This window comes from Trematomus bernacchii, unplaced genomic scaffold (assembly GCF_902827165.1).
Source record: "Trematomus bernacchii unplaced genomic scaffold, fTreBer1.1, whole genome shotgun sequence".
NCBI lineage: Eukaryota > Metazoa > Chordata > Actinopteri > Perciformes > Nototheniidae > Trematomus > Trematomus bernacchii.
In genome coordinates, this window is record NW_022987801.1 from 1606204 (window position 1) to 1632977 (window position 26774).

The window sequence follows — 26774 nt, forward strand, 5'->3', positions numbered from 1 at the left end:
ACGACGTGTCGTGTTTGATGTACTCCTCCACCACTGTGCAAATGTATTTCTCCACTTCTTGAAACACCTCATTGGTGTAGAAGCTTCCATTGTTTTCCCTCACCATATTGTCTATTTCGTTGAGCAGTTCCTCCACCTGGACCTGGTTGTTCCTGTATTCTTCCTGCTGGTTGTTCTTCCAGTGACTATTATCCATGACATGGCAGCGGCCGCCGCACTTCTTCACCAGAGCGCTCAGATTCTTATTCAGTTTGACAAATTCCTCGATTGTCCTCCCTTGAAGCTGTTCGCCGTGGGTGAAGACAATCACAGCATATTTTAAAGCATCTTTGGAGAAATACTCGCATATTTTAGTGATGACAGCCTGCTCGTGCTCTGTGAACTTCTCCACTTTAAGCACAATGAGAAAAGCATGAGGCCCAGGAGCGCACTCTGTGATACAACTCACTATCTCCGGCTTCATGTCCTTTTCCGACTTGCATGCGTCAAAGAAACCAGGAGTGTCGATCAAAGTGAGGCTTCTTCCGTTGACAGATCTTGGTTTCTGCTTGACACTTCCCTGTTCCAGAGTTAGGAGAATGGTTTGTGGTGAACACTTCCTCTCCAAATATGGTGTTTCCTAGGTTGCTTTTCCCTGATCCAGTTTTTCCCAGCAGGACAATCCTTGTTGGAGTTGGACCTAAAGACATAACAATTATGTTCAGTACATTTGTCTCCTGCTTGTTTGCATTAATTACATTTCAAAAAGTCGCTTTCTTAGGCTTTTCTGGAAACAGTAACCCAAACATAGTGTGCAGTTTAAATAAAAAATGACTACTTAAAGATTACATGAGGTTGCTCATATCTGCCATGATGTAAGTGGGGAATCAACCTGCATATTTATCTATAACAAGGTGATAAGGTTATCACAGCAGTCAATAAAACGAATACATCTACAGACCTTCACCCTCATTTGCTCCTCTGGGTATTGCCACAGTAATAACTGTTACATGTCTGATATGTGTAATAGGTAATGTAAAGCGCTTTGAGCACTTGGAAAATCGCTCCAATAAATTAAATTAATTATTATTATCTATTTATTTTGTGCATAATTTGCAGAAACTGGAGTCATTTGCTAACACATGAACTTATGAACACATCTTACCACTAAAGTTTGAGTTTCACAAATGCTTAGTTTAGTTACCAGTGAAGAAAAACATGCCGCAGTACTGAATTCCAATTCTTTGCTTCATCTGTCATGATATATTTACTCACCTTGTTCATGCTGGTTCATCCTCATTGTGAATCCTTTGAGTTGGGAAGCTTCCTGGGCAGACTTGAAGGCCTGCAGAGACAAGGAAGACAAAATGTTTAATATATGTACAGTATATTATATATATACTATGTTTAATATGTATATATATATAAAATGTAAGCTTGTGTTTATTGCTCAATGGTTTAAGAAATACATGTCATTATACTGATTAACAATAATTGACTGTGAGATGTACATTTCACCATTTCGTATAAACATGTGGGATTTCGAAAAATATTTTTGACACACTAAATAGAGCAAGTTTTTTTAGACAATTGTTGCCCTGTTTGCATCCTGTTTAAAGTAAAAATTATTTCCATTGCCTCCAAAGAATCTTCGTCTTCGGGGTGGATGACGATACGGACAAGGAGAGGTTTCGCGCTGGCTCGGTTCTGTTCAAAAGCATAAACTTCTTCCAGGACAACCCTCGCTACCAGGCTGTCAGGGAAACGCAGGGCAATCCCTGCCCCGAGTACAGGGAGGGCAACTGATCCAAACCCTCTATCCTCACAGGAAGTTAGGATGTTGTTAATGCCCATTCTCAGAACCTGAAAAGGACAGACAGTAATATTAAGGGTAAACAAAAGACATACTGATTCATGGTGTGGGAAACTGAAAAAAAAATGACAATGGAAAAGGCTTCTCTGTTTCACCTCAACTGCAGCTCCATCCGGATCCTCGTTCCATGGAGCGAGGTTGAGGAAAATGACTGCATTAGATTGAAGTCCAGCTAGAGCCTCCACCAGGACTATGTCACCAGGAATTGTTTCTTCATCTGCTTCCTTTCTAAACCTTGCAGTCAGCTGGTTTCCAAAATGTTGGAACAAAGTGTTTCCAACACGGGTAGAAAGAGGATCATGAAAAACCATGGGCGATACCAGGGCATCCACCTGAGAGGAGAGCAGAAGATGTTTTTTCTCATTGAATGTATTACTTATGGTGTTTATATGCATTTATGCTTTAACATTTTTTAAGGTTGCAACTATTCTCCCAATAACCTATTTTTGACAGCTTGCCAGAAACCGTTGTGCTAATCGTCACAAAATTGTATCAAAAAACAGAATTGAAACATTTTCTTAAAATCACAGCTTACTCTCTTACCTGTTGGGTCTCGATTGTTCCCTGAATGATCTCTAGATGGACACCCCCTCCAGGAGCTCCAGCAGTGGCTCCTCTTGCTCCATCTTGGCCAGAAGCATCCATCTGGAACCCCAGATCACTTGGTGCCCTGTTTTCAGTACTTGTCTGGTACATCACCTCTACTCTGTTATCAATGGAGAGTCTATCTTGAACAAGGGAGTCCAGAATTGGCCCCAGCCTGTTCCTTACCTCAGTCACTTTGCTGGATGGACCTTCCAGCACCACCATGGGCCGAGAGGAAGATGTTAAAGGATTAAAGGTAACCCCTGAATGATCTAAACCATGCAGCTGCAGCAATGCTGGTAACTCATGCATTAACTCTTCAAAAGGCAGATCGACTACACTTTGCACACTAGACTGATCCAAAATAAACTGTATGACAACTTCATTTAGCTCTTCAACCTCTTTGGTGTGGCCCAGTAAGCACCCACTGCTGTCAGAGCCAAATACGACCTGAGCTCTGTGTTGCACTTGGTTCAAATCCTTTGTCTTAGACTTAAGCTTTTCCTGAAGCTCAGATGGCACAGCAGAGCAGTACGGAACATCAATCTTGACTTCCTTAATCTCACATTGCAGTGCCTTTTCTGTTTCAACAAGAATATTGGCAGAAGGGGATAAGAAACGTAGCTCTGTGTCTCGTAACTCTACTTCCACCTTGCCAGCAACCCCTAAAAAGTCCCCTAGCACACCAGGACCATTATAAGCCTTCTTTAGAAAGGCCAACAAATGTGGGCTCATGTCAGAAACTGTCCTTTCGAACACCAACTTCTCCTGATCAGAGATCCAATCTTTAGCCTTAAGAATATCCTCGACAGAGCCTTCCAAATGCAACTGACCTGGAGCTCCCTGTGTGACCTTCACTCCTGGGAAGTCTTTTTGCAAAGTGTGCTCAATCTCTTTCCACAGGAGGCGAAGCTTAGCCTCGCCCAGTCGACAAATGCAAGTTTGCCTCTCAAGTAACCGTGGCCTTTGTTTACCAAGCAAGGCATCTACATCCATTAACTTGGCGTTCACCTGAGAACGCTGCCCAACAACAACAGCCATCCCATTCTCGCTGTAGACCTTAACGTCATTGGTGGTCTGAAGAGAGTTCCTGGATTCAAGCAAAGCTACAACTTTGTGAGGGTCCACCTCACAGTGGCACAGGTAGCCATCAAAGTGTTTGTCAACCTCCACTTTCCAATCTCTAATATCATTTTCATCATCAGGTTGAGTTGAAAAGCTAACTAAAACCCTCCCTTCCTCTGGATACAACTGAGCAGAGCAGGACAATGAGGCAAGTTCTTTCTCTAATCTTTTCCAAGCTGTGGGACATTCCTTTAGGTAACGAAGGAGGAAAGTATTTTGTTGTAGTTCGTATTTTTCACCACTTGATGGAGGGATTGAGACAGGAATCGACTGTGGGCTCTGTGTTGAAAAGAGAAATTCAAATATTGCAGTGGACTGTTGTCATATACATGTAAACACTTTTACTTATATGGTCATATCTACAAATGTAGAAGTAGTAACTTCATTAAGTGGGAGACTATAAATAGAAAAAAAAAAATACCTGTACCGGGGCTGTAATATTCTTGTTTGGAGAGGATGTGTGAAGTTCAAGGCCGTCTCGGACAGTGAGCACCAGATCCTCCACATCATGAACAGACTTTTTCAGGACTGCCTGCTGGTCTAAGAAATCAAATGTGACATGAGTTATTGTGAGGTTAGAGGGAAAGAAGTTGCTTGATTAACAAACAAAGAAAATATGCATTTTCTTTGATGACACTAGGAAAATAGGGATGAGGGTTGTATTAGTTTTTGCTTTATCCTCTATTTTCTTTACCTACATACATACTCTCCTCATTCTCCAACTTCTTTTATGTTAAAAGCTGAAAGTGAACTATTATTTTGCCATATGAGAAAGTAAAAATTGAACTTAATATATAATAATATGTGTATATTTTGTAGATGTATGTCTTAAAGGTCCCATGTCATGCTTTTCCGGTTATTACTCGTCCCCTTGTGTGTTATGAAGGTTTGTATGCATGTAAATGGTCTGCAAAGTCACAAACCCTCAAAGTACACCCTGTAGCGAGTAAAACTCTAACACAGAAAAGACCTGTCTATGCTGCCCCAGAACGCCTCGTTGGAGATTTCTCTTTTTCCATTGTTTTCTTCCTGGGTACAGTGACGTGCCCATACCCAAATGGCCGTTTAGGACATAGAGTGAATACACATACTATACAGAGATGCTGTATGAGAAACCAATGTGAGTTTGGAAAATTGCACAATATAAATCTATTCTAGTATACCTCAACAATGGAATTATGATCAGTAGAAATGGCCATGACATGGGACCTTTAACTTCCTGCAACTATAACATGGTAACACGTTTTGTTTAAATATCAGGTTTATGTTTGAATATGTTTTCTTATTTAATGTGTTTTTAATTGTAATGTAGGCAGCAATTTTAACTTTCTACAGGACACTTTTTTTTCTCCGTGGTAGAGAATAAAATAACCTTTACTTTAAGTTGATCCCGCTCCAACACAGTGTGTTCCAATAATACAGTATCTCAACATGACTGATAATGACAACAAAATAATATAGTTTGAGGCGTAAAGTACCTAAGTACATTTACTCAAGTACTGTACTTAGGTAACATGTTGAGGTACTTTACATGAGTATCTCCATTTTCAGATACTTTGTACCTCTACACCACTACATTTCAGAGTTAAATTGTGTACTTTTACTCCATTACATTTATTAAATACTATTAGTTACTTTAGAGATTTGGATTAATGATGTGAAATATAATCAAGTCTTAATTCAGACTTTAGTTACACCGGGAGTAAATTCACAAGCTACCCTGCAGTATACAAAGTCATTAAAACTAGCTGCACCTTTACCAGCTTTGATAACACTTTAATGCATCAATAATTATATTCAAGACATGATATATATTATTCTGAAATGGACCAATCTGCATAATTAGTACTTATTAGTACTTTAAGTGTATTGTGATACTAACACTTTTGTAATTCTACTTGAGTAACATTTTGAATGCAGGACTTTGACTGTAACAGAGTATTCCTACACTCTGGTACTTCTACTTTTACCACCTTATATATTTATATTTAAGGCTTTACTGATGTGCCACAATAATGTCAACAAATGTTATTGAGTTAAAATATAAATATTGTGGCTTTCCAAGTTAACATTAATTGATATGACTGCGATTAAATCAGCATATACTTCTGCCAGGGGATGCCACCCCTGAAATTCTCCTGTCACCCTCTTGCCACCCGTATGAATATTGTTTCTAGATCCGCCCCTGCACCTCTGATATAGACAACAGCTGGTTCTAATTTAATAGCCAGCTAGTCCAGAGTTCAAATATGAATTGTACACGTTTTTTCAGATGATTACTGGTCCAAATTGTTCATATCGGTATGAATCATTTTAACAACGTTCAACATATTCGGACGCGCACGCGCACCAACCACATAATGGCAGAAGTCATGAAGGTCTTAAGTTTCGCTTTCGGGAAAATTAAACTCAGGGGTTTCCCTGTTTACGTTCGGATCGTGGAATCAATGTTGAATCCGTGTGATCATATTATATGAGTCATATTATATGTGACATATGTTTACTCTCGACAGTAAATATCATTTTATTATAAAGGTAAATTAAATTAAATCAATGAGTTGACGCAGTTATGGACTATTTTATAGTTTAAACATAGGCTGCTTCTAACAGAACAGACATCTGACCGTTATCTGATATATAATTGAAAACATGACTGATAAGCATTGTGCTGTGTTTCATGGCCTACCTTCCTGATTTCTAAAATAAATGCTGTAGATTTGATCGGTCACTTTCCGCAGAGATCCGCAGTCTCCTCCGCCTGATCTGCGCCGAACACGGAAATAATTCTCTATTTTCTTCATCTGATCCTGAAGAAGGCTCTGGCACTCAAAGAAAACCGGATATTGGTAAAAATCATCCATAGTTTACCCCGTGGTGAAGACACACATCTGGAGCGTCAGATTTGTGAGGCAGTGTTTTTAATGTCTGCAGCCGTGGATGCACTGTGCCCCTAGTGGCAGTGGAAGAGAAAACAAGGATTATGTAATACTAAATATGAAGAAAAAACGGACAAGACTGCTTAATTATTAAAACAGAATACACACAATCAGAACAAAACACCCTTGTTTGTTTGGGATCTATACATACAATGCAACAACAAAAATACAAATAAAATAAATGCTATTTGAAAACTAACCTACTTTTTTTCTACTACTTTTAAAACAGTAAGTGAACAAATATTAAGTTGTACCTTCCCTTTGCCACAGATTGGACCTAAAAGCATTGCTACTGTATCAAACTAAATAACTATGTATTTATGTTTTGTGTGATATAATGGGGCATGTATGCAGGGCCGTCCCTGGCCAACTTGGGGCCCCAAGCGACATTGTGAGATGAGCCCCCCCCCCCAACCGACAGGAGTGAAACAAAAATGTTTGGAGACAAAGTACTTTGCAAATATAATTCCTGTTTATTATTCTTATCAACACAGTTACTTTGTTATACAGTGAGGTAAATGGTAAATGTGCATGTATGTCGTTCAGTATGCGTTTACAGGTGAATACGTCTGCATTTCCTGCCAAATACTAGCCTCAAAAAGATTAAAATATAATTAATGCAAATAAACTACTTCTACTAATAATAATAATCATAATCAATTCAATAATATAAATACTATATTATTTTATTATAATATAGTTGTAATATAGTCAAGCAAAAACATGCTTATTACATGCTCAAAAACTGATTTTTCTTAAATCTGTATTCAAATGTAGTTCCCTCTGTCAGCAATGTATCAACAACTACACACACATTTCTATCAGTATTTCTCTGTGTTGTGGTTGACATGATGATGACTGTTAGGAGTTAAGGGGAGAGGCTGAGCATCACCATGAAATGTGCAAATTGACATAAGAATTAATAAAAGGGGAAAAAATGCTCCATGTTTTTTAAGCTGTACACTTTAACTGTTATGTAAGCCAACTAGACAGATAGTTTATCACTCTTCCTCCTGTAGCCTGCATTAGCAGAAAAAAAGGCATAAAATACTTGAATGAATGGTAAATAAAGAATGCTGGAAATAACTGCATCTCCATTAGCCTATATGCTATGCAGAGACTGCCTTCTTCATGTCGTGAATTGTAGCTGATGTTTTAACATGGCAATTGGCAAAAGTTGTACATTTGACTCATACAATAACCCACCTTTCTAGTTTCTTCATGTCTTGTTTTTTTTCCTTCTTGCTTGCGCCGGACTGAAACTGTCTTTTCGCCGACATCTCTTCACCTGCACTGGTGGCCGTATCAAAGCCGTGATTGGTCAGATGTCGATTAATTGCAATGGCGTCGGGTTACAGATGTGCTCCCCTTGTCACCTCTCACTCTTGCATGTCAGCCGGGGGGGTGCGCGGAGAACTGCGCTGAGAACTGGGCTGAGAACTGGGCTGAGAACTGGGCTGAGAACTGCGCACAAGCCGAGCTCATAAGCCGAGGCCCCCTGCGCGAGGCCCCCTGCGCAATGTGAGGCCCCATGCAGCCTGCATGATTGGCCTGTAGGGAGGGACGGCCCTGCATGTATGACAAAAAGGGTTCCTTTTGTTTGTCAAATGTCATTCACAGACAGACATGTACAGTTTGTTATCATACAGAGTGATAATGTGTTCAGTTACACACCCGAGAGGTATCAGAGCAAACCCTGTTACATAAATGCAAATACCTTGGGATGTTTGAAGGGTAGTGCTATATAAAAAGTACTGATAACAACCATCACACATAACGCATAGAAAATAAATTGTGTAGCTGAGGACCCTACAGTGAAGTAATGCTTCATTTGTGTAGATTTCTGAGATGTGTCGTCAGTCAAAACATGTTTGAAAGAAGAGAACATATTTTTTTAGATATCAGAACAAAAAACAATTTTACACAGATGGTCTCCAGGACTCCAAATACATCTGGGTTGAGACATTTGTGCAGATACGTTGCATATATTACCTTGAAAATAAAAAAAGTTTGCCTAATACTAGGTACATATGTTATCTCAAGTTTCACCTGACACCTTGATTATGACGGGCTGAAGTCCTGTTACAGAGCAGCTGATTGTCTCTCTTGTTTTTCTAGAGTTTAGCTTTAATGTACTTTGCTAGCCCACACGAAAGGCCAGCAAAGGCCACAATACACTCAAGGGCTGTGTCATGTGTGTGTCTAGACAGCTGTATATCTTCCAACATTCAGAGATATGATCTGCTGTGCCAAAGATGAGTTATAAATAGCATGATGTTCTAACCCTCTCTAGTCATCATATTACTAAGTTTCAGATTGCCAGTGAAACATTGCTATTCAGTCTTATTTGAATGCTCCAGTTTGCTTTTTCTTATCTCCGTTATATATATTTTGCCAGAATATCGCTGTCTTTTATTTGGACTCAAACTCTTAAAGGTATAGTACTTACACAACAGACAGTACTTGTTCAACAGGGTGCTTTCTGCAGGCTGAACTGCAGCCAATACACACACATATCACGAGATGGAAACTCCCAAATACCTCATCTATTAATCCGTGCATAATAGAACCACTTCTCTTACAAATACAAAATACTTATAAACTGATTTATTATAATAAATGATATGATCTAACATGTATGGCATATACCCAGTTCTTTATTTTCAAGTCTTAAGGGATGAAACATTATTTTATGATAACTGCAGTGGAGCTTTAACTTTAAACCTGCTTGAAAGGTCATACTTTAGAAAAAAGATTGATATCTACTTAAAGGATTATAATTGTAAATTGTAGCAAAACTATCAGATGTTTTAGTGTATGTGCGATTTATTTTACAATAAAGCCAATAAGTACTTTATATTGATTTAAAACAATCTTTAAGAAACCACGCCTGCCTGTTTGCGGTGTGACTAACACTACAGGTGTGTCCTTGCACCTGAGCAATAACATCTCTTACTTATTAAATGATATAAGCCGATGGTACACTTAAAACTGTCAACACGTGTTTGCTTACAAGTGTTCTGTTAAAAGAGAGAACCAGAAACAGTGGGTTGTGTCTGCATTTAATACTTGTACGAATAATCCAAAAAATACACTTCACAGAGCCAGCCAGCTAACCAATCAGAGCAGACTTCAACATTTTTATTGCAGGACTTCTTTACTTGTAACAGAGCATTCCTGCACACTTTTAATTGTACTTAAGTACACGATCTGAGTACTTCTTAAAAAATCAGAGGTGGAACTCATTTTAATTACTTAATTTACTTCAGGGTAGCTTGTGAATTGACTCCAGGTGTAACTAAAGTCTGATTTAAGTGACGATCCTATTGTTTATCAATAATCTAGATCTGCAAAGTAACTAAAGATACTACACAACTGTAGTGGAGTAAAAGTACAGTATTTACATCTGAATTGTAGTGGAGTAGAAGTACAAAGTAACATAACATGGAAATACTCAAGTAAGTACTTAAAGTGGACCTATCATGCTATATTTGAATAATATAGTGTAGGACCATACCTATATAAGGCATATTTATACTTTTTTTTTTTCAAAATACCAAACAGATCATGCATTTTAGCCATGCCTCATTTTGCTCAATTTGACATTTTTTAGCTCTGTTTTTGCAAGGGCAGATTATGTGAGAACAGCACCATCTACAGGCCTGGTATATGTACTACAGCGTCTCCAGCGCTTTCGAACGGCAATGGCCGTGGCTGTCTCCTCCTGATTGGTGGAGTTGGCCCAATAGCCGTAGCGCCACTGTCGTGACGTCAGGACAGTGTTCAAATCTGGATCAGTTTTTATCAGATCCGTTGCAGGCCCTTTTTTAGAGATTTGGGTATGGAGGAAAATAGAGAGGGTTGTGTTTTCTGACACTTGGTGAGTACCCTGGAACACTGGGGACACATATTCATGTATAAAAGACGTACACAAATGCATTTTGCATGATAGGTCCCCTTTAAGTACAGTACTTCTAAATCTACTTAGTTTAGTACACGTTTGTGAAAGCGTATGGTTGGTTGGTTGCACAGTCAGTGGTGGAAAGTAACTGAGTACATTTACTTCAGTACTCCGGTCTGCATAATGAGTAATTGTACATACTTCAAGTATATTTTGATGCTAATACTTTTGTACTTTTACTTGAGTAACATTTTGAATGCAGGACTTTTACTCGTAACAGAGTATTCCTACACACTTCTACTTTTACCTCCATGCAGTGTTTGCAGTAGTTATGTCACCAGGGGGTCGTGAGGGGGTCTTTCAGCAGATCCAATCATTTTGAGCAGCAGAACTGACTTTGGTCCAATCGCTGAGCTTCTTCCCTCCGACGTCGTGTAAAGGTATTCACTTTTCTTATTAAACTACACTCAGGTGACAGTTTATGGTTGGTCTTAGCTGTGACACTTCACATACTTGTTGTTTGTTGCAGGACTGTTAGCTTTGGTGCAGCTGAGTGTTAGCTGCAGAGTTCATGCACCTCTGCAAGCATTCAGCATCAGAGTTTTTTAACTTTATTAATCAAGGGTCATTTACAAACCAACGGTCGGAGAAGTACTCATATCTTGTTCTTGAGTAGTACCAGAGTTTAGGAATACTCTGGTTCAAGTAAAAGTCCTGCAATGAAAATGTAAAAACAAAATATACTCAAAGTACCAAAACTAAAATTGAAAAAAATGTGACAGTACAGATGTGTTGCATTGTCAACATTGGCCAGCAGATGTCACTCTTTGAATTTAAAATACTTTTTAAATCAACTATACAGCGCCATATATATAGAACAATAGGCAATGAAAAGGGGTAATCTTTACATACTGTATATCTCTGCTGATGACCATTTGCATCTATTCCGATGATTATTTCTTAATCCAATCAATATTTGTTAATCAAAGCATTTGTGTATATTGCTCTGTAATACTGGTTGCATACATCTTCAGGAGGGTGTTGGCCGCACCTTTTCATATGGTGTTTTAGGATTGGTGACTGTGTTTTATTTATGGCAACAGACATATTCAGCTGCAGAGTATTAACAGGTAAAGTTAACAAGACAAGAAGCCACATGTTGGGTACTCCATGCATGTACTGTGTCCTGTGTTCACCATGTTTTCTCAAAACAATTAACACAAGTTTGCAATATTTGGAAATCTGGTTGTTAGATATATTATAATTTTTTTTCGAGAAATGACCCCTTAAATGATGACTTCTGGTGATGTTAGAGGGGGGGGGAAAGGAGAAATCGAGGCTTAAAAATATGAGAAGACTGATCAATACCTCCATAATCTTCAGTGTGGAAAATATTATTTATCAACCTGAACATCTACTACTTTACCAGGAATTTGTGTTCTCAGAACTGGTCTGTTTTTTTCTTTCTTAAAACTGTTCATGTTTTATGAACCAACACCTTCACCAAGTAGCTTTACAGTGAACTGCATGTGAGATATAAAATTAATAGCATCTTTTCAGTAGCATTAATTATAAATATTTAAGTGGTTCAATACAAGTCACTACAGCATTTCAAACTGAACTGTGAATAAATGCAATTTAAAAAAAATAACCACAGCACAAAATGTCATAAATTGTGTTTTTTCTTTGTTTCTCTGAGGATTATTTACAAACAGGCTTATTTACATATAGCAATAACTCAGAAATGAAAAAGCTACATCGTCTAACACGAACAACCAGTTAGCATAATGATAATATATGTGTTATGTACAATGTAACTGGCAAGGCTAGAGCAAGAAAGAACATAAAGTTTGCAAAAGGTTTAAATAACTTCAAGTATCTGTCTTCAGATTACGTGGAGGTTTTAGTCCGATGGGAAGCAGATTTTAAGCGACACCGAAGATAAACCAAAAATGTGGTGGAGCTGCAAACCGTGTAGTGTTGCTGGGACAGAACAGGAGCTATAACCGTTGGAAAATACATCACAGACAATGCAACAAACGTGGAGACAGAACAATCACTTCTGTGATAAATGCCCACTTATTAATAAACTTCTAACAACCATGGGAAACCTCCTCTCTACATATAAAGTGATATCCAAGCATGGGAAACAAAAGACAGCATTTACCTGTTTGCATCCAGCTAGCCAAGCCTTTCTTGTGTACCAGCTACTTGTGAAGCCTCGTGTATAAATTTTGTCTTTTTCACGAGATTGCTGCGATATATTCAAATCGGGTTGGTCCGGTGCAAGGTCTTTAAGCAACAATTTATCTGCCAAACTTCTCCTTTCGAAAGGATTGGAGATTAGCTCTTGAACAGAATTAGGCGCGGACCGAGGTCCGGAGACTCCACCTGCACACGAAGCCATCCTCCTCAACTACTGCGTCAACCGGATACGAGTCACTGTCCAAACTACTCACAGACTGCACTGGGCGTTGACATTGGCGTCCGGTGACCGTCATCTTTGACGACGCTGATTGGCTGAAATTATATTTTCGCGGCATAGTTTACACGTTACAGATAGCAACAGTCAGCTGCTGGTGGCTGCTGCTGCACTGGTTGAAGGCTCCTCTCTTAGCGCCCAGACGAGAGAAGGTGCATGGGCAAGGCCAGGCAGGAAACATGTGACTTATCAGTAACTTTAGACATCGTAACACAATTTTAAACGAGATTTTATTGTAGATTATACATTTTACTGATACCAATTATATAATATTTACCTTGTTCATTACAAATAAAAATAAAAACATATATATTTTTTTAAACATATTTTTTTTTTTTTATTTTATTTTTAATTATTATTATTTTTTTTTTTTTTCAATATGGGAAGAGGTGGGGCGGCGCCCCTAGCGCCCCTATGGACCGGCCGCCACTGATCGAACCCTTAATCACCCTTATGAAAATGACATTGTGTTTTTCTTTAGAAATTAATCTCAGCATAATAATGTTTTCAATCATTTGTTTGCACATTCAAATAAAACTGCAGAAACATGACAACAGAATAAAAAAACAACGTCAGGTGAGATAAAAAGAAATGCCATTTTACTAAAGTTAAAATAAAACAAAACAAGCAAACATAATATCCCAAATAAAACATGAGATAAGCAACATAAATCAAGCAAAAAAAGTGATGTAAACGCTATCAATATTTTTTCTCAAATGTACAATCATTATTTACCCTTTAGTGGCAGAGCACTAATCACACTGACCTCACAGGAAGTGACATCTTGATCACCTTAGCCTGATTTATTTATTATATAATAATAATATTACATATTATTTGTAGCTACTTGTTTTAACATGGTTTACAATTATCACCCTCCTGCTCTACTCTTTTAATTGTGAATGCTCTATTTGCTGTTTTGATTTTCTGCTATAACCCCCTTTACCGTATTGACGAAGGCTTCGCTTGCAGTTGCTGATCCTTCAGCTGCCTCATGTCCTTTCCAAAAGCCACTCACCATCCCCTTTAATACAGCGAACCAAACATCTTGTGTTGATGTTGCTGCAAGTGACGAAACATCTGAGGCCTGTACTACGAAGCTGGTTCAACTTAACCTGGATATGTTGGAGTTAGCCGGTTGGCCTAAGCCAAAACATACGCGCTGGCGCTAAGCTGTACTACGACGCCGGTTATCAAGTGGATCGCTCAAGCCAGCCGTGTCCTATCTAGTTAGGTGCGCGTTCACATGAAAGGGGTGGTATTTGGAGCATTCGACCAATCTCAAACACGGACAAGCGTACTGACAGCGCAGCGTCATACTTCCTGAATGAAAAGTGAACTTTAATATAGTCAAATATGAAGAAGTTAAACTTTAAACATCCATGTCTTAAACACTTTATCCAGGATAAAAGCCACATAGCTGCACCTGCAAGGTGAATACAGCTGGTAAAAGAAAAAGTGTTTGAATGCGTACATTAACAGGTTTATGAAATCACTGCCCCGTCCAAGACACGAGTGGATCTGACTTTAATTAGGAGAATTTGACTCGAGTGTTTCGTCAATTTAATGTGTTGCTTAAAATAATATTTCTGCATACAGTATGTGACACTGTGAGTGTTGCACGGCCAGATACGGCTCAGCTGACTCAGATAAGGAAATATATGATACATTATGATGTGATATGATATGAATGATAATGGCACACATCGACGTCTGCACTCACAGTGCCGCGGACTGTACTTAATGTTACTCTGATCCGGTTACTTATGTCGTGGCAGATATTTAAGTAAGCTTTCTTAACGCTAATATTATAATAGTCAGATTGCTCTGAAGATGGGAGGGGATATTGTATTAATTTTCACGTTCACACAGTCAGTTGATTTTGGCCGGCTGTCTTTCCTGCAACGGCAGTTTTTCTGTATTTCCTCTATCCTGTAATATGACTTGATAGCTTTAAACTCCGCACACGGAGCTCTGATTGGTCAGCAGGCGGTGCTTTCACTGAGTTGATCTCTTAGCCTGTCACCTAACCAGGGGGCTATACTACGAATCAAGATTTTCGTTTAGCAAGCTAACTTCAGCGGTTTCCGGTCCTACGAAGCTGGTTCACTTTTTAGCGGGCTAGATAACTTATTCTGAACGGCTATCCTCCGGAGCAGGATAGGTTCCAGGATAAAAGCACTGCCTGCTGACCAATCAGAGCTCAGTGTGCGGAGTTTAAAGCGATCAATTCATATGACAGGAGGAGAAAGGAAATACAGTTTAAACTGCCGTTGCAGGAAAGACAGCCGGCCAAAATCACCGACTGTGTGAACGTGAAAATGAATAGAATATCACCTCCCATCTTCAGAGCAATCTGACTATTATAACATTAGCGTTAATAAAGCTTACTTAAATATCTGCCACAACATAAGTAACCTACAGTCCGCGGCACTGTGAGTGCAGACGTACCCCATTATCATTCATATCACATGATATCACATCATAATGTATCATATATTTCCTTGTCTGAGTCAGCTTCTTGAGCCGTATCTGGCCGTGCAACACTCACAGTGTCACATACTGTATGCAGAAGTATTATTTTAAGCAACACATTAAGTTGACACTCGAGTCAAATGTAATTAAAGTCAGATCCACTCGTGTCTTGGACGGGGCAGCAGTGATATCATAAAACTGTTAATGAACGTATTCAAACACTTTTTCTTTTACCAGCAGTATTCACCTTGCAGCTGCAACTATGTGGCTTTTATCCTGGATAAAGTGTTTAAGTCATGGATGTTTAAAGTTTAACGTCTTCATATTTGTCTAATATTAGTTGACTTTTCATTCAGGAAATATATGACGCGCTGCGCTGTCAGTACACGGCTTGTCCATGTTTGTGATTGGTCGAATGCTCCAAATACCACCCCTTTTATGTGAACGCGCACCTAACTAGATAGGACACTGCTGGCTTGCGGTCGAGGTGATAGCCAGCGTCGTAGGACAGTTTAGCGAGAGCGGTTTGTTTTTTTGGATTTAGTCAGCCGGATAACTCAAAACATATCCAGGATATGTTGAACTAGATTCGTAGTATACCCCCCTGCTCCGGAGCAGGTTTGCCGCTCAGCATAAGTTACCATGGAAATCTAGCCTGCTAAAAAGAGAACCAGCGTCGTAGGACCGGAAAGCCCGAGATTTCCCTGAATTTAGCCGGCTAAGCGAAAATCCAGCTTCGTAGTACAGGCCTCAGAAGGACTCTGAAGTTTTGCAACAGCTGCTGTAACCATATCTACCACACCAAGGAGAGCTCCCAACAATACACCTGTTGCAATGCCTGCAGATAAGATCACTAAGCGATCAAAAACCTTACTTTTAGCTTTTTCTATAATCTCCTCCTGTGACATGTTATTTGGGGACTGTCTAATGTGCTCTTCCTCTCTCTGTATTTCTGTTTTAACTATTTCTAGCATCTAATTTGTGTAGTAGCATCCGTTGTTTGCCTCAATCATCTGGTCCAGTGTGTTGAGTAGCCTCGCCACCTGGAACTGGTTGCTTCTGTAGTCGTCTCCTTCGTTGCTCTTCCAGTATTTATTATCGACGACGTGGCACCGGCCTCCGCACTTCTTCACCAGATCACTCAGATCTTTGTTCTGACTGACAAACTCCTCAATTGTCAACCCTTTCTGGAGCTGGTCGCCATGAGTGAAGACACATGTGGCATACTTATATGCTTCCTCAGAGAAATACTCGTGTATTTTTTTGATGACTTCCTTTTCCTGCTCTGTGAATTTCTCAACTTTTAGTACAATGAGAAAAGCATGAGGCCCAGCACTGCACTCTGTGATACTCCTCACTATATCAGCCTTGAGGCTTTTGTCGGACCCGCATGTGTAAAAAAAAACCTGAGTGTTGATACATTTGATTCTTCTCCCATGGACTAATTTGGATTCTGAATAAGACGAAGTTGCTTCAGTAATTGGAGAATGGCTTATCATGTATGCATCCTCTCCCATCATGGTGTTAGCCAGGCTGCTTTTTCCAGATCCAGTTTTTCCCTGCAGGACAATCCTTGTTGGACTTTGCACTAAGACAGAAAAATAACTATAATACATATATATTGCACTTGTTAATGTTGTCTTGTTGGTACTACTACAGACACTCATTTACTAATGTCATTGTATTCGTTGTTGGTTAACTAAAAAAAATGATTGCCAAGTGGTGCTGTTCATCATAAGCCCACATGTTCACAGTGAAAATGCTAGCATACTTGGGTTTTACATTAGCACCATCTTAGATAAGTGTGTTCAAAGTTCAAGGCCTTTATTGGTCATGCGTACATAGCTACAGTGTAGTTATGACGATTCAAATCTTAGGTCACATGCTCCTCCAACAGTGCAACACAATAAAACAGCAAAAGACAGAAACAATTGTGCAAGTAAATACAAAAAGAAAAATAGTAAAAAGTGAAATAGTGGAATAGTGCAATAAGAGTCAATATGCAATTGATTGAATATGATATATTAGATACATAATTTCTAAATTGCAGCCAGTTTAATGTTGTGGATGTTGTTAGCATGCTAACAGCTGCTAATTAGCACTAAATACAAAATATAGTATGGCCTTTTATTTGAATAAGTAAAACAAATAATCAAAATGAAATTTTCAAATGTATGTTTTGTGAATAATAACATAGAAATATGTTAAAATTGATTTATTTAGTTGTATTGGATAATGAATGACTTTATTTGTTTTGAACTATCGGTCAATTGATTTAAGTTATATATGTGTGGCAGAATCAGGATGATACTGGTCCAATGCTAAAATTGAATAATCCATTTACTCTGAATTTTACATTTATTACTCCACTTAATTTAAGATGTGTCAAACTTTAGTTAAGTATTTTCATACATATTTTTATACTTCTAAATTTCACAAGAAAATATTGTACTATTTACTCTAACACATGTATCTGACGTGCAGCTGCCTCTTTATGATAGGAGGAGGCAGGGCATTTCAGGTTGTTGATCTTTATGAGGAGACAGGCACATCCCCTGGCAGAAGTATGCTGATTTAATCACAGTCATATCAATCAATGTTAACTTGGAAAGCCACAATATTGATATTTTAACTCAATAACATTAGGTGACATTATTATGGCACATCAGTAAAGCCTTACATATAAATATATAAGGTGGCAGACATAATTTAATGAATTTTAACTGAACAATAACTGAATGAGTTTGTTTCACTCTTAGACCAGCAGGGGTACCAAATCTATGAAGACTGCTGCAATAAGTACATTAATTAACTGTCTCATCGATGTTTGACTGAATGAATATGATACAATTAACAATCATATTATTCCTATCAGCTGTCAATCACTGTTATGATTCACATATTCATTTATCATTGAATAAACTATTTTTTTTGGAGGAGTTAATGATGAATGTTCATCAAGATGCTTGCTCACCCTCCTTCAAATTTGAAAGACAAGTAATTACGATCATATATCAAAATTCAAAAGATTCAAACGAACAGTTCAGCGCCCCACAACTTTACTGCAAACAGTTACAACCTTGACTTTACATCAGAAAGAACAAACATTAAAGAAGTGACTAACTGCTTCAGTTAGGGTTAAACAATGTGTATTCAGCTAAAATATATACATCGCTGCAGTTATTATCCAGTGGAAAGTCCTTACCTACTGGCCTAGTTAAATCAAAGTGGTTACTTTTTTTTGGCTGGGCAGTGTAGTTTTACACACCGTCTTATTTGACTTTCTCAGGACTTGAAACTGTTTTTTGGAGGCAGACCCCCACAAATAGTCCAGCAGATATGTGAAAGAATTGTGCTTTTGATGATAAAAACATGAACTTTGGCACACTGTTAGAGCATGCCCTAAGGAAGATTTTTGACTGTAGGGCCATCGCATATTTGTCCAATGGCGAGGTGAGGCCCCACCCAGTCTGCGTGACCTGTGTGTAGGGAGGGGCGGGCCTGCTTCCACCCCTCTTCCACATCATCAAATGTCATCCATGTATCCCACGCCGTCTTCTTGCCCCTGCCATCAAAAGATGACACAGTGTCACATCCAGTAAATGCATGGAACATTGGTAAGGCTATGCATCGATCTTGACCTAGTGATCTCGCCATCTCATGAGCTGCTAAATGCCTAAAACTCTTCCCAGCTCCAAAGGCAACCCACAGCTCAGTGATGTTGAGGGATTGGGCTGCTGCATGGGCGTAGGAAGCATCCTGAATGTGGGGGGGACATTTTTAACGGGGGGTGTGGGGGCGAAAAAATATATAGATTTCCTGTATTCTGGTGCATTTTAACAGGTGGTTTGATACTTTTATGTGGCTATACTAGCATGAGGAAAATGATGGGTACATTTTGTAATTTCATCCAGTAGTAAAGAAAGGAAACATATTTGATTATTAATTCAGAGCTGTCTTTGAATTAATAAAAAGCAGTTTAAATGCCCATTTTTTGTACATTTATATACAACAATAAATATTTGTGAGTGCATTGAGAGATATTGTTGTGGAGAGTCATTTATATATAAATCGCAAAATACATTTGTGAATCCTTCTGTGAGCATTTATTAATATTGAGACTGATCTGACTCCATACAGATGTTAAGTTCACCTAGGAATGGTATCATTGACTTAAATGTTCAAATAAATGTTGCTCTTCTGTCTATATTGGTCATATGATGCCCCTTGACTGAAATGTTTCCTGTTCAATATCCCCACTGATTTCCTTAAAATCCTGGGATGAGAGTCCACATCACAATTTACTCTCAACTGTCATTTCCCTTTCATCACTCACCTCAGCAATGGACCTCTCTCCACTGTCCCTGTATTCTGCCTCTGACTCACTCTCAAGTGCCTAGATGTCAAGAGAGGTGGTGAAGTGATAATTATTTATTGAGCAGTATACTCTTTCACATTGAATCATAACAAGTCATACTGAATGTAAATACAACTGACTCTAAAGTAAGTCCCAGTCTGTGACATTGGACATTTTGAAGACTCAAAGTCCCAAGCAGTAGGTAGAATATTAGCTATAGTCTATGTAATGTGCACAGAAAATAAATAGTTAACTGAATACTGGGATGGAAATAGCCTATAAGCACTTAGTAAAACATAAACACACACAAAAAGCTTCTGAATGATAAGAAGTATAATTAAAACATAATGCACATTACCATTTTGAGAGAGAGTACCTAAGTTAAAGAACTCAGAAAAGAATCTCTTATCGAACCGAGGCTCCAGTAAAACACACTGACTGCGTCTCTACATGGACATCAGTAAGCCGTTTATGAGTATTATCCCGGTTATGATCATATTGGGGATATGGTGTTTACATGAGCAGAGAGATCGGGTTATTCATGTTCCCTGTTTACATGATAAATACTAGTAACCTGGCATTTCGATGCCTTTTCTCATCTAAACTATTCAGTATTTGTATCTCTCTATCATGACATAAAGACGAAACTCCTCTCCAGAAGTGAGACGCCGCCATCACTGTTAACTGATTAACTGCTACCAGCTGATGACTTACTTTCCTCTTCTTTGAAATTTTTTTTCTTATGTCCATGTTGTCTGGGGGAGAAAACAATCAAACCAAGAGATCGTCAGCTTTGATTTTCGCTGTATTAACCATTTCCTGAACATTTGGTGTGTGTGCCTTACCTCCGCTACCGGCATCGCTTCATACAACAGATCTGAGCTGTCCAACTATGACAACACGCCTTGAACATGCGCGCGCTATGTGAGAATCTGCCTTGGCACAGAGTAGCAGTGAAAACATGGTACGGAGTTTCATTGATTTGGGCATTCTCTCAATAAGCAAGTGGAATGGATTTCATTTGATAGTGAAGCACTGACACAGCGCTCTACAAAGTGCGGCGAGTGGATAGACCGATTCACGGACTTTCCGCATAGTAAAAGTGGGGGGGTCTAAACTAATTATTTGAAAAAGTGGGGGGGACTTGTCCCACCCTCATATAATAGCTGCGACGCCCATGGGCTGCTGTGACTGCCAGTACTACCACATCCGTGTCAACCGTGCGTATTGACACCTTACTATACCCTTCCTTCACAGCATCTCCTAGGTGCAGTAGGATGTGGTTATCCTCCTCATGTGTGCATGGTGCAAATACTGATTATTTGTTTGCCAGTGTTGAGGGCTGTCACACTGGTTGCCAGGAAGGAGAACAGTTCAGCCTTCTTGTCTTCAATGCGCAGAAACTCTGGCCAGTTTCCAGGAATGACACTGGATGGCTCAACGTGTCTATGAACTCCCTTCCCTCTCTTGCTGCGTGTTTCAGCCTTCAGACTTTCGGGGAAATATTCATCCCACACGACATCGACTCTGCTAACATGCTCCAGCTGAGAGCATGTCAGTATGGTGAGAACACTTTCTGCACATAATCAAAAAACGTCTTAGCAGCACCAGGTCGTAGCATATTCACAAGAGCAGCTCCATCAAGGATGATGACCTGTACTGTGGGGTGAGAAGCATTCTCTTGTAAATAAATCAGGTCCTCCAAACAGCCCACCAATCTGACTTGGTACCAGTTCTCAGCTTGCCCATTTGTGACAATGATGGTGGCCTTTCATGAGTCTTCTTGAGCATGGGGCCTTCAGGCGCTGCAGGATTTGATCCATTATGGTGTTGTGTGTTACCAATAGTTTTCTTGGTGACTGTGGTCCCAGCTGCCTTGAAATCATTAACAAGTTCCTCCCGTGTAGTTCTTGGCTGATACCTCACCTTTCTCATGATCATCAATACCCCACGGGGCGAGATCTTGTGTGGAGCCCCAGACCGTGAGCGATTGATTGTTGATTGATGCCCATTTTATTTTTTTTCATCTCCGAATAATCGCACCAACAGTCTCCTTCTCCCCAAGCTGCTTTCTGATGGTCTTATAGCTGATCCCAGCCTTGTGCAGGTCTACAATCATGTCCCTGAGGTACTTTGACAGCTCTTTGGTCTTGCCCATGGTGGAGAGGTTGGAATCTGATTTATTGATTATGTGGACAGGTGTCTTTTATACAGGTAATAAATTGATATTAGGAGTACTTTCTTAATGGAAGAGGACTTATTTAACCGGTCTGTGGGAGCCAGAATTCTTGTTTTTTTGCAAGGGGATCAAATACTTATTTCCCACAGTTAAATGCAAATACATTTTTCTCTTTTATATAATGTAATTTTCTGGATTTTATTTTTTATATTCTTACTCTCACTGTTAAAATAAACCTACCATTAACATTATAGACTGTTCATTTATTTGTAAGTGGGTGAATAAAAAAAATCGGCAAGGGATCAAATACTTATTTCCTCCACTGTAGGTGTCATACTGAGGCCTGTACTACGAAGCCGGATTTTCGCTTAGCGAGCTACATTCAGGGAAAGATCTGGATTTCTGGTCCCACGACGCTGGTTCACTTCTTAGCGGGCTAGATCTCCACGGTAACTTATGCTGAACGGCTAGCCTGCTCCGGAGCAGGTTAGGTTCCAGGATAAGAGATCAACTCAGTGAAAGCACCGCCTGCTGACCAATTGGAGCTCTTCTTCTTCTTCTTCTTCTTCTTCTTCTTCTTCTTTGCTTTAATGGCGAATCGCTTCCACTTGGAGCATATATTCCCACCTACTGTTGATTTATTTAATGTCCATGTTAAATCCTTGTCCTCAGACCAGTGTTTTTGAGAAGCTTGAAGATCAGCTTGTTTACTTCATTTCTTGAGTTACTTGCGAATATTGCCTTGAAATCCATGTCCCTGATGTTAAGTTGTTCCAGTGCAGTTTTCAGAATGAGTCTTTGCCTTGCATATTCCGGGCAGCTAAAAAATACATGATGTATTGACTCTGATTGTTGGCAACCATCACAATTGCCAGTTGGATGTTTTCCAATCAGATGCAGTGATGAGTTTAATCCAGATTGACCCAATTTTATCCTGCTGTTAATGCTCTGTTCTCTTCTACTACTCCCCCAAGTGCTTCCCGTTCCTACTTCCCTTTGTATCTGGTATAAATGTCTTCCTTTGGTGTTACTGTCCCATAACTTTTGCCATTGTTGTTTGATAACAACTTTCGTAACTGATTTGACTTCTGCTCTACTGATGGGTATATTATATCAATCTGGTTTGCTTTCAATCCATTTTTTGCCAGTTGATCCACTACCTCATTCCCTCTAATACCCACATGCGCTGGAATCCACACAAATTGAACAACAATTCCCAAATGTACTAACCTAAACATGATGTGCAAAATTTCATGTAGAATATCCTGATGACATACTGATGAGAAGTTATTTATACTCTCCAAAGCTGCGCTGGAGTCAGAGCAAATGACCACTCGCATTGGCTGTACTTCCTCTGAAGTGCTAGTGAGATAGCCATCATCTCCACTGTGTATACTGCGATGTGATTATTTGCTCGCTTTTCCACTTTGACCTTTAATTCAGGAACATAAAATGCACAACTAGTTTTAACATTTTCTGGATTTTTGGATCCATCAGTAAATATCTGTATAAACTGCCCATATTGTTCATATAGAACAGTGTTCACGTAAGCCTGCACATTGATTTTATTTTTCATTGAATGTAACCATTTCAATAAGGATAAATCTATTACAGGTTGAGGTAGCAACCATGGTGGAACAGCTGATAACAACAGTGTGCAGAGTTTAAAGTGATCAAGTAATATTACAGGATAAAGGAAATACAGTTTAAACTGCCGTTGCAGGAAAGACGGCCGGCCAAAATCACTGACTGTGTGAATGTGAAAATGAATAGAATATCACCTCTCATCTTCAGAGCAATCTGACTATTATAACATTAGCGTTAAGAAAGTTTACTTAAATATCTGCCACAACATAAGTAACCGGATCAAAGTAACATTACGTAGCCTACAGTCCGCGGCACTGTGAGTGCAGACGTCGATGTGTCCCATTATCATTCATATCACATCATATCACATCATAATGTATAATATATTTCCTTATCTGAGTCAGCTTCTTGAGCTGTATCTGGTCGTGCAACACTCACAGTGTCACATACTGTATGCAGAAGTATTATTTTAAGCAACACATTAAGTTGACGAAACACTCGAGTCAAATGTAATTAAAGTCAGATCCACTCGTGTCTTAGACGGGGCAGTGATATCATAAACCTGTTGATGTACGCATTCAAACGCTTTTTCTTTTACCAGCAGTATTCACCTTGCAGCTGCAACTATGTGGCTTTTATCCTGGATAAAGTGTTTAAGTCATGGATGTTTAAAGTTTAACTTCTTCATATGTCTAATATTATAGTTGACTTTTCATTCAGGAAGTATGACGCTGCGCTGTCAGTACGCGGCTTGTCCATGTTTGTGATTGGTCGATCGCTCTAAATACCACTCCTTTTATGTGAACGCGCACCTAACTAGATAGGGTACGGCTTGCTTGAGCGATCGAGTTGATAACCCGTGTCGTAGGACCGCTTAGCGAGAGCGCGTTTGTTTTGGATTAGGTCAACCGGCTAACTCAAACATATCCAGGATATGTTGAACTAGATTCGTAGTACAGGACTCTGGTCCTGTCCAAGTTTCTCAATCTGGTTCAGAGTGTCAATGACTGCTGCATCGGCAAGATCTCTAGTATCCAGTACAAGAAGATCTACAATGCTCTTTTCACAGCATGGATTGCCCATGTCTTCTATAGCACCAGTTAGTGCTTTAACATCTCGTGCACATGCCATTTGTGCATGTTTGGTCTGCTCATGGTGCCTGGTTTGGAGGAGTTAATGATGAATGTTCCTCAAGATGCTTGCTCACCCTCCTTCAAATTTGAAAGACAAGTAATTACGATCATATATCAAAATTCAAAAGATTCAAACGAACAGTTCAGCGCCCCACAACTTTACTGCAAACAGTTACAACCTTCCCAGCTCCAAAGGCAACCCACAGCTCAGTGATGTTGAGGGATTGGGCTGCTGTGACTGCCAGTACTACCACATCCGTGTCAACTGTGCGTATTGACACCTTGCTATACCCTTCCTTCACAGCATCTCCTAGGTGCAGTAGGATGTGGTTATCCTCCTCATGTGTGCATGGTGCAAATACTGATTATTTGTTTGCCAGTGTTGAGGGCTGTCACACTGGTTGCCAGGAAGGAGAACAGTTCAGCCTTCTTGTCTTCAATGCGCAGAAACTCTGGCCAGTTTCCAGGAATGACACTGGATGGCTCAACGTGTCTATGAACTCCCTTCCCTCTCTTGCTGCGTGTTTCAGCCTTCAGACTTTCGGGGAAATATTCATCCCACACGACATCGACTCTGCTAACATGCTCCAGCTGAGAGCATGTCAGTATGGTGAGAACACTTTCTGCACATAATCAAAAAACGTCTTAGTAGCACCAGGTCGTAGCATGTTCACAAGGGGATGATGACCTGTACTGTGGGGTGAGATGATTCTCTTGTAAATAAATCAGGTCCTCCAAACAGCCCACCAATCTGACTTGGTACCAGTTCTCAGCTTGCCCATTTGTGACAATGATGGTGGCCTTTCATGAGTCTTCTTGAGCATGGGGCCTTCAGGCGCTGCAGGATTTGATCCATTATGGTGTTGTGTGTTACCAATAGTTTTCTTGGTGACTGTGGTCCCAGCTGCCTTGAAATCATTAACAAGTTCCTCCCGTGTAGTTCTTGGCTGATACCTCACCTTTCTCATGAACATCAATACCCCACGGGGCGAGATCTTGTGTGGAGCCCCAGACCGTGAGCGATTGATTGTTGATTGATGCCCATTTTATTTTTTTTCATCTCCGAATAATCGCACCAACAGTCTCCTTCTCCCCAAGCTGCTTTCTGATGGTCTTGTAGCTGATCCCAGCCTTGTGCAGGTCTACAATCATGTCCCTGAGGTACTTTGACAGCTCTTTGGTCTTGCCCATGGTGGAGAGGTTGGAATCTAATTTATTGATTCTGTGGACAGGTGTCTTTTATACAGGTAATAAGTTGATATTAGGAGTACTTTCTTAAAGGAAGAGGACTTAGTTAACCGGTCTGCGGGAGCCAGAATTCTTGTTGGTCTCAAGGGGATCAAATACTTATTTCCCACTGTTAAATGCAAATACATTTTTCTCTTTTATATAATGTAATTTTCTGGATTTTCTTTTTTATATTCTTACTCTCACTGTTAAAATAAACCTACCATTGCAATTATAGACTGTTCATTTATTTGTAAGTGGGTGAATAAAAAAAATCGGCAAGGGATCAAATACTTATTTCCTCCACTGTACAGTGTCATACTGAGGCCTGTCCAAGTTTCTCAATTTGGTTCAGAGTGTCAATGACTGCTGCATCTGCAAGATCTCTAGTATCCAATACAAGAAGATCTACAATGCTCTTTTCACAGCATGGATTGCCCATGTCTTCTATAGCACCAGTGCTTTAACATCTCGTGCAAATGCCATTTTTGGTCTGCTCATGGTGCCGGGTGTCAGTCTTCTTTCTCTTCTCAGTGGAGGCCTCAAACTCTCCAACCACACGTGCCATCTCGGGGCCAGACAGCATCCATCGTCGCAGAGCTGCAGGGTTCTCTGTCAGGCCTACAGCATCACTATCACCTTTCACGGAGGCATTGTTCTGCTCGTGGGCTTGGTCAATGGCAATAGCAGAGAAGCTGCATGTCGTCTTCTTCACAGCCTTTCCTTTCAGAAACTGCCCATGGACATCAGGATGGTTATCTTTTAGCACAATCATGTCACGCAAGTGGACTGGTGTCCATCCGGCATAGTGGGTGTGTCCCAGAGCAAGGAACCAAGGCACAATCTTGGTCATTTATATAGAGTAGGAAGTCAGCCTCTCTTATTGATCGCACATAGATCATCAACTCTATTTCCAGCTACAGGATGATAGACCA

General features: G+C 39.7%; 2 protein-coding genes across 3 annotated transcripts; one reads left to right on the forward strand and one right to left on the reverse strand.

Moving 5' to 3' along the window:
• Window positions 1-216: 216 nt before the first annotated feature.
• Window positions 217-6497, reverse strand: LOC117498042. 2 transcript variants are annotated; one of them, XM_034150093.1, is made up of 7 exons: window positions 6249-6497; window positions 3990-4102; window positions 2396-3841; window positions 1948-2184; window positions 1618-1842; window positions 1255-1324; window positions 217-679 (listed from the first exon to the last, which is right to left on the reverse strand). In XM_034150093.1, the coding sequence occupies exons 1-7, from the start codon at window positions 6421-6423 to the stop codon at window positions 486-488; spliced, it is 2460 nt and encodes an 819-aa protein (XP_034005984.1). In that variant the 5' UTR covers window positions 6424-6497; the 3' UTR covers window positions 217-485. The 2 variants fall into 2 exon arrangements, with proteins under 2 accessions (XP_034005984.1, XP_034005983.1); XM_034150092.1 differs by having other exon boundaries at window positions 3984-4102.
• Window positions 6498-24793: 18296 nt separating this feature from the next.
• On the forward strand, window positions 24794-26661 carry LOC117498063. Its single transcript, XM_034150124.1, has 2 exons — window positions 24794-25222; window positions 26374-26661. Exons 1-2 carry the CDS (start codon window positions 24826-24828, stop codon window positions 26646-26648), a joined length of 672 nt encoding a protein of 223 aa, XP_034006015.1. The 5' UTR covers window positions 24794-24825; the 3' UTR covers window positions 26649-26661.
• The last annotated feature ends 113 nt before the right edge of the window (window positions 26662-26774 follow it).

Excerpts from the sequence above, each read along its gene's own strand:
- LOC117498042 (XM_034150092.1), bottom strand. The coding sequence starts at position 6,423 with ATGGATGATTTTTACCAATATCCGGTTTTCTTTGAGTGCCAGAGCCTT. Across the intron at positions 4,103-6,248 it reads TTATTTTAGAAATCAGGAAG|ACCAGCAGGCAGTCCTGAAA; the intron begins GTAGGCCATGAA and ends TTGATTTCTTAG. Across the intron at positions 2,185-2,395 it reads GAACAATCGAGACCCAACAG|GTGGATGCCCTGGTATCGCC; the intron begins GTAAGAGAGTAA and ends CTCTCCTCTCAG.
- LOC117498063 (XM_034150124.1), top strand. The coding sequence starts at position 24,826 with ATGTTGAGGGATTGGGCTGCTGTGACTGCCAGTACTACCACATCCGTG. Across the intron at positions 25,223-26,373 it reads GCTGAGAGCATGTCAGTATG|TGGAGGCCTCAAACTCTCCA; the intron begins GTGAGAACACTT and ends TTCTCTTCTCAG.